This window comes from Cicer arietinum, chromosome 4, assembly GCF_000331145.2.
Source record: "Cicer arietinum cultivar CDC Frontier isolate Library 1 chromosome 4, Cicar.CDCFrontier_v2.0, whole genome shotgun sequence".
Lineage (NCBI taxonomy): Eukaryota > Viridiplantae > Streptophyta > Magnoliopsida > Fabales > Fabaceae > Cicer > Cicer arietinum.
Genome location: NC_021163.2, coordinates 45519569 through 45532736, shown reverse-complemented (window position 1 = coordinate 45532736; position 13168 = coordinate 45519569). Strand labels below are relative to the sequence as shown.

The following is a 13168-nucleotide window of genomic DNA, read 5'->3' as shown; positions in this document are numbered from 1 at the left end:
TGGAACTCGTATACCCGTAACTCGAAACTGAAAACTGAGGGCAGATATGGAAGCAGGGGGCCGAGGCGAGTGCGGTGGAAGAAGCGGCACCGTGAATGGTGGCCGGACGCGCGGCAGCAGTGGGCGGCGCGTGGATCTCACGCGCAGGGGGTCAGGCGGCGCGTGAGGGAGGTTTTGATGATGCGGCTGAAGGGTTTTGGCCGATTTGGGGCGTACGATGATGCTGGAGTGGTCGTTCGTCGAAAAAACTCGTCAAAAACAGTGACGGCAGTGATGGCAGCGATGATAGGGCGTGAACGGCTGAACAAAAGTTGAGGAATCAGCGTATCAACAGCAGAGGGGGAAAACCAGAGTTGAGAACACGGTTTGCCGAAGAAAATATTCACCGGAGACAGTGGGTCGACCGGGTAGTTGACGATTAGGGTTGTCTCTCAGTTGGCTCTAGATACCATGTTGAATATAAAGAGTATTGAGAGACATATTGTGAATAACCCGTGTGTTTCAACTACACAGCGGAATCTCTTTATATAGACACATGGTATTAAATAACCCTAATTTACAGTAATGCTAACGGGTCAAAATACTTACATACTTACAGCCCATATATATTATTTACATTCTAATATAGTATTTAACACATACATTTGATAAAAATAACGCAAACATAAAACAGGTTATTAACCAAACTTAAATTTGCAAAATGAGGTTTGATCAAATTTTAAGTATGCAAACTTTAATCCAACATTCTTTACATTGTTGAACTGATTCCCAAATTCCAGGGAATGTTTTCTAAATTACTATAGAACTTCTGACTTATAATCTACGACCATGACAACAAAAACCATACCACTTTTAGATTTGAAAAGTATATCCAGCTTCAGCAAAATGTGATTTCACCAGTGCAAGAGATTTGTAGCGGTGAGAAATTTTGTTCTTTTCTTCTTTAGACATCTCTGCATAACTACAATTGTTATAAACGAAATAAATTAGATCTTGAAAGTAACTATGAAATTCTTATATACAGAACATGACATGAAATAAGCGGTATAATTACGTTTGCTCATAGCCATCAGGTTGAAAAATAGGATCCCATCCAAAATCATTGGGTCCTCTTGGAGGCACAATCTTCCCCTACATTACCAGCACAAAGTGAATTAGTCAATTTAAATACAAGGTGTGAATTATCAACACTCCAATTTTTTCAACCTTGAAAAGTAGTGGGCTGTTTACTTTGTGAAAACATTTTCTGTTTTCATTTCCTAAAATTTGAATTAATTTTATTCGTTAATAAGCAAGTAGGAGACTTTTGTAGAGAACAATTGTCTACATTTCTAAAAACAATAAAAATATTAAAAAAGTGTTTCCATTATTTCCGGAAATGCATATTATTAACTAACATTTGCAGAATTATGTGGTATTTCTTATTTATTATGAAACTGATACAGGGAGGTATATATAGAATGCAAGTAATTGAACATGTGCATCAATCTAGCCTAAAAACTAGGAAGAAATAAATTCCTATAAATGCTGTAACTACTGCCTTAATCTATTTACATTTAATTTATATAATTGTTGGCTACTGCACCGTCAGAATCTGATGAGTCTGATTTGATATGTGCATATCTTCAACACTCCCCCACAATTTGGGTGGTAGATGTCTATCATACCTAGACTAGATCTAATGCTTTCATACATATATCTTGGAAGGGCTTTGGTTAGGATGTTTGTTGTCTTCCTGCATGATGGGATATGATCAACACTAATAATCTCATTGTCAATTTTTTCTTTAATAAAGTGTCTATCATTCTCCACATGTTTTGGCTTATCATGGTGGACTGGGTTCTTTGGAATGCTTATTACAGCTTTGCTGTCACATAATATTCTCATGTGTGGTTCAGAGGAACTTTGATTTCATCTTGTGAAGATCTGTTTGTTTTATTTAGTTATATATGAGTACTAATAGGATTTTGTTGTTTAGTAATCTAGTGTATATATACATCAGATGTATTGCCAATATATTTTCAATTCAATAAATATATTTTACCCAAATTCTTGATATGGTATTATAGCTCTCGGTCTTCGGGAGTTTCGCTTCTGGATAAACCTTCCGCCTTCATTGCGGTTTCTATTTTCCTGAAACCTTAGCCACCTTCATTGTGGCCATTTTTGCTTTCATTGCAGCAACTTGATATTTATTTTTGGCCTACTTGCTGCCATAATGTGTTCAACACTCACGTCGTTACTCTTCGCGTCCGTTTGACCGTCTTTTAGACCTCCTTTGAGCGTCGTTTTCAACTAGATCGTAGATCGGCTGTTTCTCGTTTCGTTTTGGGGGTTCACTTTTTTATCAGAGTACTTTTGTTTGTGGGTCATTTGAAGCTCACAGGATTTTTGCTTTTTCTATTGCGACATTATAGCACACTTACAGTTTATGGATATTTTTTGGACGTTTGAAGTTTGTTTTGTTTGATATCGTTTCATCTCTAATATCGTTTGTCTGCTGATTTTACGGATATGACAATTAAAGAAAGCAAAAATGGATTGGCCCGACTAAATGAAGATGAAATAAGAAGATTAGATCACTTCTTAGTAAGTTGGAGAAACCGATTGGTACTAATTCTTTGGTATATACAAGTTCACTTCCTCTTGGTAAGTTTTTCAATTTTCTTTTGAACTTAATGCTTCAGATACAACCTAAAACCAATATTGGATACTGGATTTTGGAGCCACTGACCACATGACACCCTTACCTACACACTTATCCACTTATTCACCTTATCTAGTATATATAAGAAGAACAAAGGTCATTCCTGAATCTATTCACATCCATGACTGCAATTCGACCTTACATGAGGTAACTTCCCTTGACGCTTCAAACTCTAGTGATCCAATCTATGAATCTTCCTATGCACAGGAATTAGAATCTAACGCACCACCATCTTATGATAACCTTCATATCCCAATTGTCTTTAGGAAGAATACTATGACATGTATCAATAAACCACTCTACCCTTTATCCAACAACTTATGCTTTGAACAATTTTCACTACCCATAAATCTTTTCTCACAAGTCTGAACACTACTACTATACCTACCTCTCTATCTAAAGCATTGTCTAACAGCAAATGAAAACAAGCCATGGACTTGGAAATGGAAGCACCAGACAAGAATGGTACTTGGGATTTGGTCCTTCTAACAAATGAAAAGAAATATGTAGGATGCAAGTGGGTATACACTGTAAAGTACAAGGTTGATGGGTCTATTGAGAGGTACAAGGCACGATTGGTAGCTAAAGGATTAACTCAAACATATGGAGTGGATTACTTGAAAACATTTGCTCCGGTTGCAAAAATGAATATCGTCGGGGTGATATTATCTCTAGCAGCTAATTATAGTTGGAACTAGCACCAATTTGATGTAAAAAATGTCTTCCTTCATGGAGATCTAGAAGAAGAGATTTTTATGGACTTACCCCCTAGATACAGTGAGCATAATGCTGCCAACACTGTTTGTAAGCTAAAAAAGGCTCTATATGGACTTAAACAATCGCCACGAGCGTGGTTTGGGAGGTTTGCTAGAGTCATGATTGGTCTAGGCTTCAAATAAAGCCAATGAGATCATACCCTCTTAATCAAACACTTTGAGTCAGGGGGGTAACAATTTTATTAGTATATGTGGACGACATTATAGTGACCGATGTTAAAGAAAAGGAGCAACAACTGCTAGGACAACACCTAGCCAAGGAATTTGAGATTAAAACCTTAGAAAAATTGAAGTATTTCTTGGGAATTGAAGTGCCTCACTCTAAGAAAGGAATTTTCATATCTCAACAAAAGTACATCACAAATCTTCTGCAAGAAACAGGCAAGACAACATGCAAGCAATCGAGTACACCAATCGATCCAAATTTAAAGTTGGGAAATGCAGAAGAAGCCATTGTAGTTGACAAGGAAATGTACCAAAGATTAGTTGGAAGACTCATATATTTGTCACATACTAGATCTGATGTTGCCTTCGCTGTAAACCTAGTTAGTCAATTCATGCACCAAGGTACACCTGCAAGCTGCACTCAGAATCGTACAATATTTGAAAGGAACTTCAGGAAGAGGAATTTTGTTCAAACACAATGGAAATATAGGTCTTGAAGCATATACTCATGCTGACTATGCAGGGTCAATTGTAGATAGAAGATCAACCACATAATATTGCATTTTCCTATGTGGGAATCTTGTGACTTGGAAGAGTAAGAAGCAAAATGTGGTATCTAGATCTAGCGCTAAAACATAATTTAGGGCAATGGCATAAGGGATATATGAGTTACTATGGTTGAGGATTATTTTGGAGGACCTAAAGATAAAGTGGGATGAACCAATGAAACTCTATTATGATAATAAATATGCTATTAGCATAGCACATAATCCAATGCAGCATGATAAAACCAAACATATTGAAGTCGATAGACATTTCATCAAAGAAAAACTCGACAATGGTCTAATTTGCACTTCATATATCTCCTCCCAAGGCAACCTTGCAGATCTTCTAACTAAAGGGCTAAACAGCACCAACTTCGAAAGAATTGTATTCAAGCTTGGAATGGAGAACACCTATTCACCAGTTTGAGGGGGAGTGTCAAAATCTGTTTTTGTTTTATATCTCTCAAGTATATGGATTCAGTTGTATAGGAGTACTAGTAGAGATTTAGTTATATATGAGTACTAATAAGATTTGGTTGTTTAGAAATCTAGTATATATATCTGATGTATTGCCAACATATTTTCAATTCAATAAATATATTTTACCCTAATTCTTAACACATCTAGCATCCTTCCTTCACAAATTCCTTAAACCATTGCTATGAATTCAGCTTCTACACTACTCTAGCCACCACAAATTGTTTCTTACTCCTCCAAGTTACTAGGTTTTCCACACAAAGGAACAATAACCTGTAGTTGATTTTCTATCAGACGAGCCACCTGCCCAGTTAGAATCTATATAAACCTCAATACCCCTATTTGAGTTTCTCTTGAAGTGAAGCCTCGACCTAGTGTGCCCTTTTGTTATTGGAGGATTCTGTTAACAGCTTTCATGTGGGCCTCAATTGGATTTGACATGTAACGACTAAACTTACAACATATTCAATGTCGGGTCTAGTGTGAGTTAGGTAGATTAGTTTTCCTACTAGGCATTGATATCTATCTTTATCAACTAGAGGACTTTCATCTTCACTTCTTCTTATCAGTTCTATGGGAGTAGTGGCTGCCTTGCGACCAACCATGCCAGTTTCTTGAAGTAAGACCCTTTAGATGCTTGATTTAATCATAATTGTTTCTTGTGATAACAATATCATTAACATAAACAATGAACAAGGCTACCTTCCCTTCCATGGAGTGTTTGACAAACATTTTGTGATCTGATTGGCATTGGTTGAATCCATCTTCTTTGACAAATAGACTTGGTTGAATCCATCTTCCTGAGCTTGCACACCATGTTTAGGAGTTGGATGATTCAAGTCTTGGAGGAATTTGCAAATAGACTTCCTCTTCCAGCTCACCATTCTTAATATCTAGTTGATGGAGTGGCCAATCTAAATTTGAAGCTAGAGAATGCATCACTCGAACTGAATTCATTTTAGCCACCGGTGCAAAAGTCTCTTCACAGTCCAACTCCATATGATTGGGTAAACCCTTTTGCCACCAACCAAGCTTTGTACCAATTTATACTTCAGCATTATATTTTAAGGAGAATATTCATTTACATCCAAACGGTTTCTTTCCTTCCGATAGATTTGTGATTTCCTACGTGCCATTTTTAACCAAGACATGAACCTCTTGTATCACAGCTGCTGTCCATTTAGATTGTTGGAGTGCATCACGAGTGTTCCTTGGAATATGTGTGTTGTCAAGAGCTGCTACAAAAGCCTTGTACCCCTGTGACAATTTACCATAGGATACATATCTTTCGATATGGTGTTGAGTACAAGATCTCACCCCTTCCTTAACACTGTTAGGAGCATTATTACCTTCAGGAACAATGTTAGGAGCATGCAGAACATCATTTTCTAGAGTTTGGTTGGATTCATAGCTTTGCCTTTCTGCTTGTTGGACTCTACTTCCTTCTTTCTTTTTCAGAAATACACTTTCAAGTTGTCTTCTGGTGCAATTTCTACTGCAGATTCTGCTGCAGCATCTACTACAGTTTCTACTTCAATTTCTGCTCCAATTTTCTCTAGTTCAGGTGTAGGCTTTGCTGTTTCTGCAGTTAGGGCAGATTCAGGTAGCTCAAATCCAAAATGTTGGAATTATACAACTTCAGTTGGATAGGGTTGGTTCTCGAAAAAGGTCACATCCATGGTATGGTAAAAAAAATTGGTTTGGGGTGAATAGCATCTGTAGCCTTTCTGGTGAGGATAGTAGTTGAGGAAGATGCATTTTATGGCTTTTCAGTCAAGTTTTCTATGATTAGGATTTAGGTTGTGGATAATGGCTGAACATCCAAATATTTTCAAAGGCATATATGTAAGGATATGGCTGGTTGGGAATAAGGTCTGGAGATTGGAGTGAGGGGTGTTAAAGTTGAGAACCCGTGAAGGCATTCTGTTTACGGAGAGGACAGCTTCTCCCCAAAATTGGTTGGGTCCATTTGTAGCTATCATGCAGGATCTTGTTACTTCTAGGAGATGTTATTCTTTCTTTCTGCAATCCCATTTTGTTGAGGTGTATCTATCCACGAGCTCTGGTGGGTGATTCCATGTTTCTGAAAATAGGAGTTAAATGCATAATTATAGTACTCTCGGCCATTATCACTCCTAAGTACCATGGTATGAAAAAACTCAAATATCTTACCAACTTATGATTTTTCCTTCATTAGATAAACTCAAGTAATCCGTATGTGATCATCTATAAAGGTGACAAACCATCTTGATCTGGTAACGTTGCTGGCTTGTGATGGTCCCCAAACATCACTGTCAATTAGAGAGAATGGTTGGGAAGGTTTATAGGGTTGAGGTGGTTAGAGGTTGCGGGTATGTTTGGTTTATTGACAAGTTTCACATTGAAACAACATCTGATTTTTATTGAATAATGTAGGAAACATTTTTTTCAAATACATAAAATTTTGATGGCCTAGTCTATAGTGCCACAACATTGCAGAATTTTCACTACTCATAGGAACCGTTGCACAAGAATTGGTCTTGGGTTCGGTTTTTGATCCTTCAGTAGGTGTATATAGAGTCCAGCACATTCTTTAGCATTGCTAATCGTCTTCCCCAACTCCAAAATCTGAAATTCACACTGCTAATCGTCTTACTCAATTGAGGGTAATATTTTGTGAGATAATGACTGAACCTTTACCCATGACCTTAGAACAAGTACCATCAACTATTTGAACTGTGAAGTTATTTTGACATGGAGAATAATTATTAAACACAGTTAAATCTTCATTCATGTGGTCAGATGCTCCTGAGTCAACAATCCATGAGTTTGGTTTTTCCTTGCTAGTGTTTAGGGCATGCAAGAAATTACCTTTTTGTGCCACAGTAGCTGTACCAATTGTTTGCTGCAACATTTTTTGTAAAGCTTCCATTTGCTCTTTACTGAATGGGGATGAGTCAGATTTTACCTCAGCTGTGTTCCCTCTGTTGTCCCAGTTTCTGGTTTGTTTCACCTCTGTGGGACTGCCATTAATTACCCAACATGTGTCCTTGGTGTGACCTGGTTTTCTGCAGTGGTCACACCAGGCCCGAGTTTTCTTCTGGAATGGGCGAGACTGATTTCCCTTTGCTGCCATTGCTGAGCCTTTGATGGATGGGGCTGCGATGGATTTTCCAAGCATCACTTTCCTCCTGCTTTCCTCCCTTCTCACTTGCGAGAATGCTTCCCAAATTTTTGGAAGGGGTTTGGTTCCAAGGATTCTACCACGAACTTCATCAAGTTTTGTGTTCCGCCCCGAAAGAAATTTGTAAACTCTATCATTCTCCACTAAATCTTTGTACTTGTTCTTATCCTCGATGCAACTCCATTCAACTTTATCATATACATCAAGTTGTTGCCAGTGACGGCTGAGTGTATTAAAGTATTCTGTGACAGACAGATCGCCTTGTCGCAAATCATGGAGTATGTTCTTGATTACAAACACTGTAGACGTATTGTCTACATTGGAATATGTTTCCTTCACTACATCTCACATCTCCTTGGCTGTGTCATAGTACATGAAATTTTCCCCAATTTCATTGGTCATGGTGTTGAGCAGCCATGACATTACTAGACTGTTTTCTAGCTGCCATATTCGAGTTTGGGATCTCCTTTTTCTGGATCTTTGGAGTCTCATGTGATATGCCCTTCTTTCCCTTTTTCTTGAATGTAGATTCTAACTAACCACACCCATTGATTGTAATTTCCATTCAGTTTGTGACCAGTGATAAGAAGAACATGTCCTTCAGTCAACCTGTTGGCTGAACCTTCTGGTTTGGTTTCTTTCATAGGTGGCAGCACTAGTTTTAGGGATGGTTCAGATCTTGTGCTCTGATACCATGCAGAATTTTGTGGTGTTTCTTATTGATTATGAAACTGATACAGGGAGGTATCTATAGACTACAAGTAATTGAATATGTGCATTAATCTAGCCTAAAAACTAGGAAAAAGTAAATTCCTATAAATGCTGCCTTAATCTATTTACATTTCATTTATATAAATGCTGGCTACTGCACAGTCAAAATCTGATGAGTCTGATTTGATATGTGCATATCTTCAAACAACATTTCATTTTATATTCATGACAATGGTTTACTTCAAGAGCCTCTTATCAAGGTATGAACACAATTTTAGAAATACAAATAGGAAATGTTTTCACAAAGTAAACGGCCCCCTAGATTATCAAAGCATGTCCTGTAGTTTGGTTAGGTGGAAGAATAACATGTTTTTACAAGGGAAAATCACATTATATTTTTATAGACTCCATCATAAAATTTACTCATTTATAAAACTTAATGTAATAAGGAATATGATTTAATTTGACTTGCAATCTTAACAGGCAAATCAAAGAAAATATATGCATACATAATAGTGTTTTTGGTAAACAGCACACAAGGATTCAAAATGATACCAGTGTTTTTCCTGAAAATGTGATAGGTTCACTATCTGGACCGATTGCAAATGAAAATACGCATAATGCATAAGCTGATTTATCATCATATGCCATCAACAGATTGTTGAGACCTGCAAAAAGATCAGAGGAATGAGTAGATCAAATTCTGTGAGATATCCTGAAACCCAAGAATAAAAAATTGAAAACTACTCTACAAGTATGCAGTTATGGCACAACCTTTATGACCAATCTTCTGGAGAAACCATTTGCTGCATGATTTAACAAAACAATAAGACATTGATCATCTGTAGTATACAAAATATTATTATTGCATCCTAATACTGAAAAGTGATGGCGAATTTAAAATATTTAACTTGCTGATGCTTTAGGAAAAAGTATACATTTTGACACCCAGACACACACATTAAGCTTAAAAGAACTCAGATGAATATGCTTTTATATTCAGAATTCAAATATTCAACACCAATAACCAACATTGATTAGAATACTACATATTCATACAGGATATATGCATAAACATAACAGTCATCAAGAAAGCATTCACCCTACAGAATCACTTAACATAATCGGTAAGAGAAATATAACTTATGCAAATGCAAAATTATATACGTCCTTTATTACAAAAAAGGAGATAGAATATATCACTTCAAGAATTGAATTCCAACTTCATGTAAAAGAAGATACTTTTGTGTTTAATTTGCAATAATTTTAGAAATTCTGAATATGGGGGAGAAGACTATATTTAGAAATGGGTCGAATATACATTGACAACCAAAACAAAAAGGAGATAGAATATATCACTTCAAGAATTGAAGAACTCCAACTTCATGTAAAAGAAGATACTTTTGTGTTTAATTTGCAATAATTTTAGAAATTCTGAATATGGTGAAGAAGAAATATTTAGAAATGGATCGAATATCAAACCTAGGTTTTAAGCCTTTATATAATTATATTATTCCATAAACAAATAACTGTCATAAATCCTTTCTAGAAAACTATAATTAAAAGAATAAATATCAAAGTACGTTGCAAAATGATTTCACAGAAGTCCAACACTCAACATCAAAGGTTTAATAACTATACATAGACGGTATAAATAATTTTTACAAAAATGTTTAATCATATTTCAGATTCTTACCAAATCGTGGTGAAGAATATATTTAGAAATGGATAGAATATCAAACCTAGGTTTTAAGCCTTTCTAGAATTATATTATTTCATAAACAAATAATTGTCATAAATCCTTTCCAGAAAACTATAATTAAAAGAATAAATATCCAAGTACGCTGCAAAATGATTTCACAGAAGTCCAACACTCAACACCAAAGGTTTAATAACTATACATAGACAGTATAAATAATTTTTACAAAAATGTTTAATCATATTTCAGAATCTTACCATATTATTGTGTTACTTCTCAAAACATGTTTATATTGTGACAAAATGATGAAACATGATAGGACTTTTGTGCAAAACTTGTTTACACGGTAACGGAATAGTTGTTGAAGATAACAACAAACTAAACTGATTATGTAACCAAAATCAGTGTTTTCCACCCCTGATAGCGGTTGACCCCAAAAATGCTATAGCGGTATAGTGGAGAGTAGGCTGGTTGCTGTTCTAATTATTCTTAAACATTTTATAAAATGTATACTATATGTATATATAAACACTCAGAAATGAAAAAAATAGCTCAAAGTCAAAGTGCATGACATTCAACATTATCAATTTCTCAAACAAAACATAGTCAAGTTAAATTACAGCCTAAATTTTTTTTTATAACTTTCAAGCATGTCGACATTTTCTCCAGTGGGTTTAACCAATGCACACGAGGAAACAGATGTTGATTCCTGTTAAGAGGATGCTTCCGTGACTAAGAGTAGGGCGCACAAGACAGGGAGACAAAGAGCAGAGAGAACAAAGGCAGAGAAAGACATAAAGGCACTAACACAGAGAGACAAAAATTGCAGAGAGAGACATCGAAGATGCAGAACAGTCGCTGGGAAACACACAGCACTGCCAGAAAACGAACACACCCACAAGAAAAAGATACCAGACTGACTCACTTGCAGGGATGAGTGATAGAGACGAGAAGTGAGAGTTAGAAGATGAGAGATGACAAAACGTAAAAGCCATAGTTAAGTCTTCTGAGTGTTGTCAATGGTAGATCACGGAAAATAGCAATTTGTTCAAATTTTGCTAGAGGAAGAGTGCTATATTGCTAGTATTTAACAACAATTTGTACTAAATAGCATATCGTGAAATAATAAATTTATCGTGAACAGAGCTACATAACACCAAGTATGCCTCATTCCTGATGGAGAAGAAAACCCTATCTAAAAGTTATTAACTGACCTGACCCCATTCTGTCCTATGTTAGAGAAAATCAAGAGTAGTAAAGAACGGCTAATCAAATGTTTTTTGTCTCCTTATATCTATAATATATGTGGAAAAATAAAATACAAGAAAGATAGGCCCAGATCACTAATTCCTAATAAGCATCAATAAATATTAATAACAATTCTCCAAGAACCTCCATTTTATACCATATTTTAAACCAGCTTTGAGAAATGATATGTTTATTTTTTTTTTTCCTTTATCATAGTATTGCGCTGTGAGGGATATACAGTTTTTAACTAGTTTCTAGTTATTTTTCTGTTTAAGAACATTGTACAGGCAGGGCTGCTCAAAGCCTATTTGCAGCCCATACTCTATTATTTTTCTGCCTTTTTCTTTTCTCCTGGCACATCAGCAGAACTGCCTCTGCAGTTAGTTATAGATGAGTGTAGGTTAACAACCCACAGGGTGTAGGCAAAGACTCATAAACTATAAAGTCTTGATCACTACTCATTTTTCGGCAACAATTTTCAGAATCACAAATCAATATACAAGCTGAGTTTAATTTTCTCTGTTTTTCTTCAATTTTGACATGGTATCATAGAGCCTGATTCTCCATGGCAGAATCAATTCCTCCTCCCCCACCGCCCTCACCGGTGTGTGCTACTCCTCATCGATCTCATCCTCCACAGTCTAAAACTCCGATGATCGCCTTTCAGCTTAAAATCTCGGAGAAATTGGATCAAAATAAATTTCTCGTGTAGCATCAACAAGTCAAACCGATGATTAGTGCACACAATCTTCATTTGTTCATCGAATTTCCTATTATTCCTTCTCAATTTCTTACAGACATAGATTGTAGTTTTGGATCTGAAAATCCTGAATATCGTGCTTGGATTCAACAGGATCAGGGGCTTCTCTCGTGGCTTAGTCAACGCTTTCTTGTTCGATAATGACAAGAGTGCAAGGATGCGTGCATGCGTATGAACTTTGAGATCACATTCGTGCACATTTCCAGAAATTGATGCGCGTGCCCGACAATTGCAAACTGAGTTGCTCGTGATGAAACTTGTTTATCGTTCAATTGAAGAGTGTTGGTGATCAACTCCTTTAGTCTCAGCATATTGATGTCATTCTTGAAGGACTTTGATGGACTCACAAAAAAATAGAAATAAGTGACATATAAAATGATAGATAAAATGGGGATTTATTGATTTATGGAAGAAGGGAAAATTCTGGTAAAGTGTATAAACTAGAGCAGAGCTCCTCCAGAGAAAATAATATTCTCCTAATACGATGATAACAATAATTGTGCCTGACCAATGCTTCACTACCCTCCTCAATTTATTTCCCTATGTGTAACTGAAATTTCTAGAATTTAGAGAGTTCCCCAGTTCTTTCATTAATAGAATGATGCTTCTCTCTTTTAACCTTGCAAACATTCACTCTCCACACAACATTTTTTGGGCCTTTCGCTAGTCTTAAGCCGAATAATTCTATCATTACCACCATCAGGAAATACAGCCTTGTCCTCAAGGCTGACAGATGGAAACTGACTTTTTAGTAATGATTCATCCTCCCAAGTTGTGTCTTTGATAACTCTTCCTTTCCAACCCACCAGCCATTGTCGCCCCAGCTGTCCTTCTTTCATCATTGATCTTGTAGCCAGCAGTTCTTCAGGTTCTTCCAACTCTTCTGACTCCATTTCTAACCCGTCTGGCAGTCAAGG

At 36.4% G+C, this 13168-nt stretch overlaps 1 protein-coding gene across 1 annotated transcript in view; it reads right to left on the bottom strand.

The window, feature by feature from the left end:
• Nucleotides 1–654: 654 nt before the first annotated feature.
• LOC101515663 (inosine triphosphate pyrophosphatase) overlaps nucleotides 655–13168 on the bottom strand; it is a 20183-nt gene continuing 7669 nt past the window's right edge. The window contains exons 6-9 of the mRNA XM_004497701.4: nucleotides 9319–9350; nucleotides 9100–9212; nucleotides 1055–1131; nucleotides 655–961 (exon numbers count right to left, since the gene is read on the bottom strand). Of these exons, the coding sequence (XP_004497758.1) occupies nucleotides 853–961; nucleotides 1055–1131; nucleotides 9100–9212; nucleotides 9319–9350 (331 nt within the window). The 3' untranslated portion in view covers nucleotides 655–852. The remainder of the gene's footprint in view (nucleotides 962–1054; nucleotides 1132–9099; nucleotides 9213–9318; nucleotides 9351–13168) is intronic.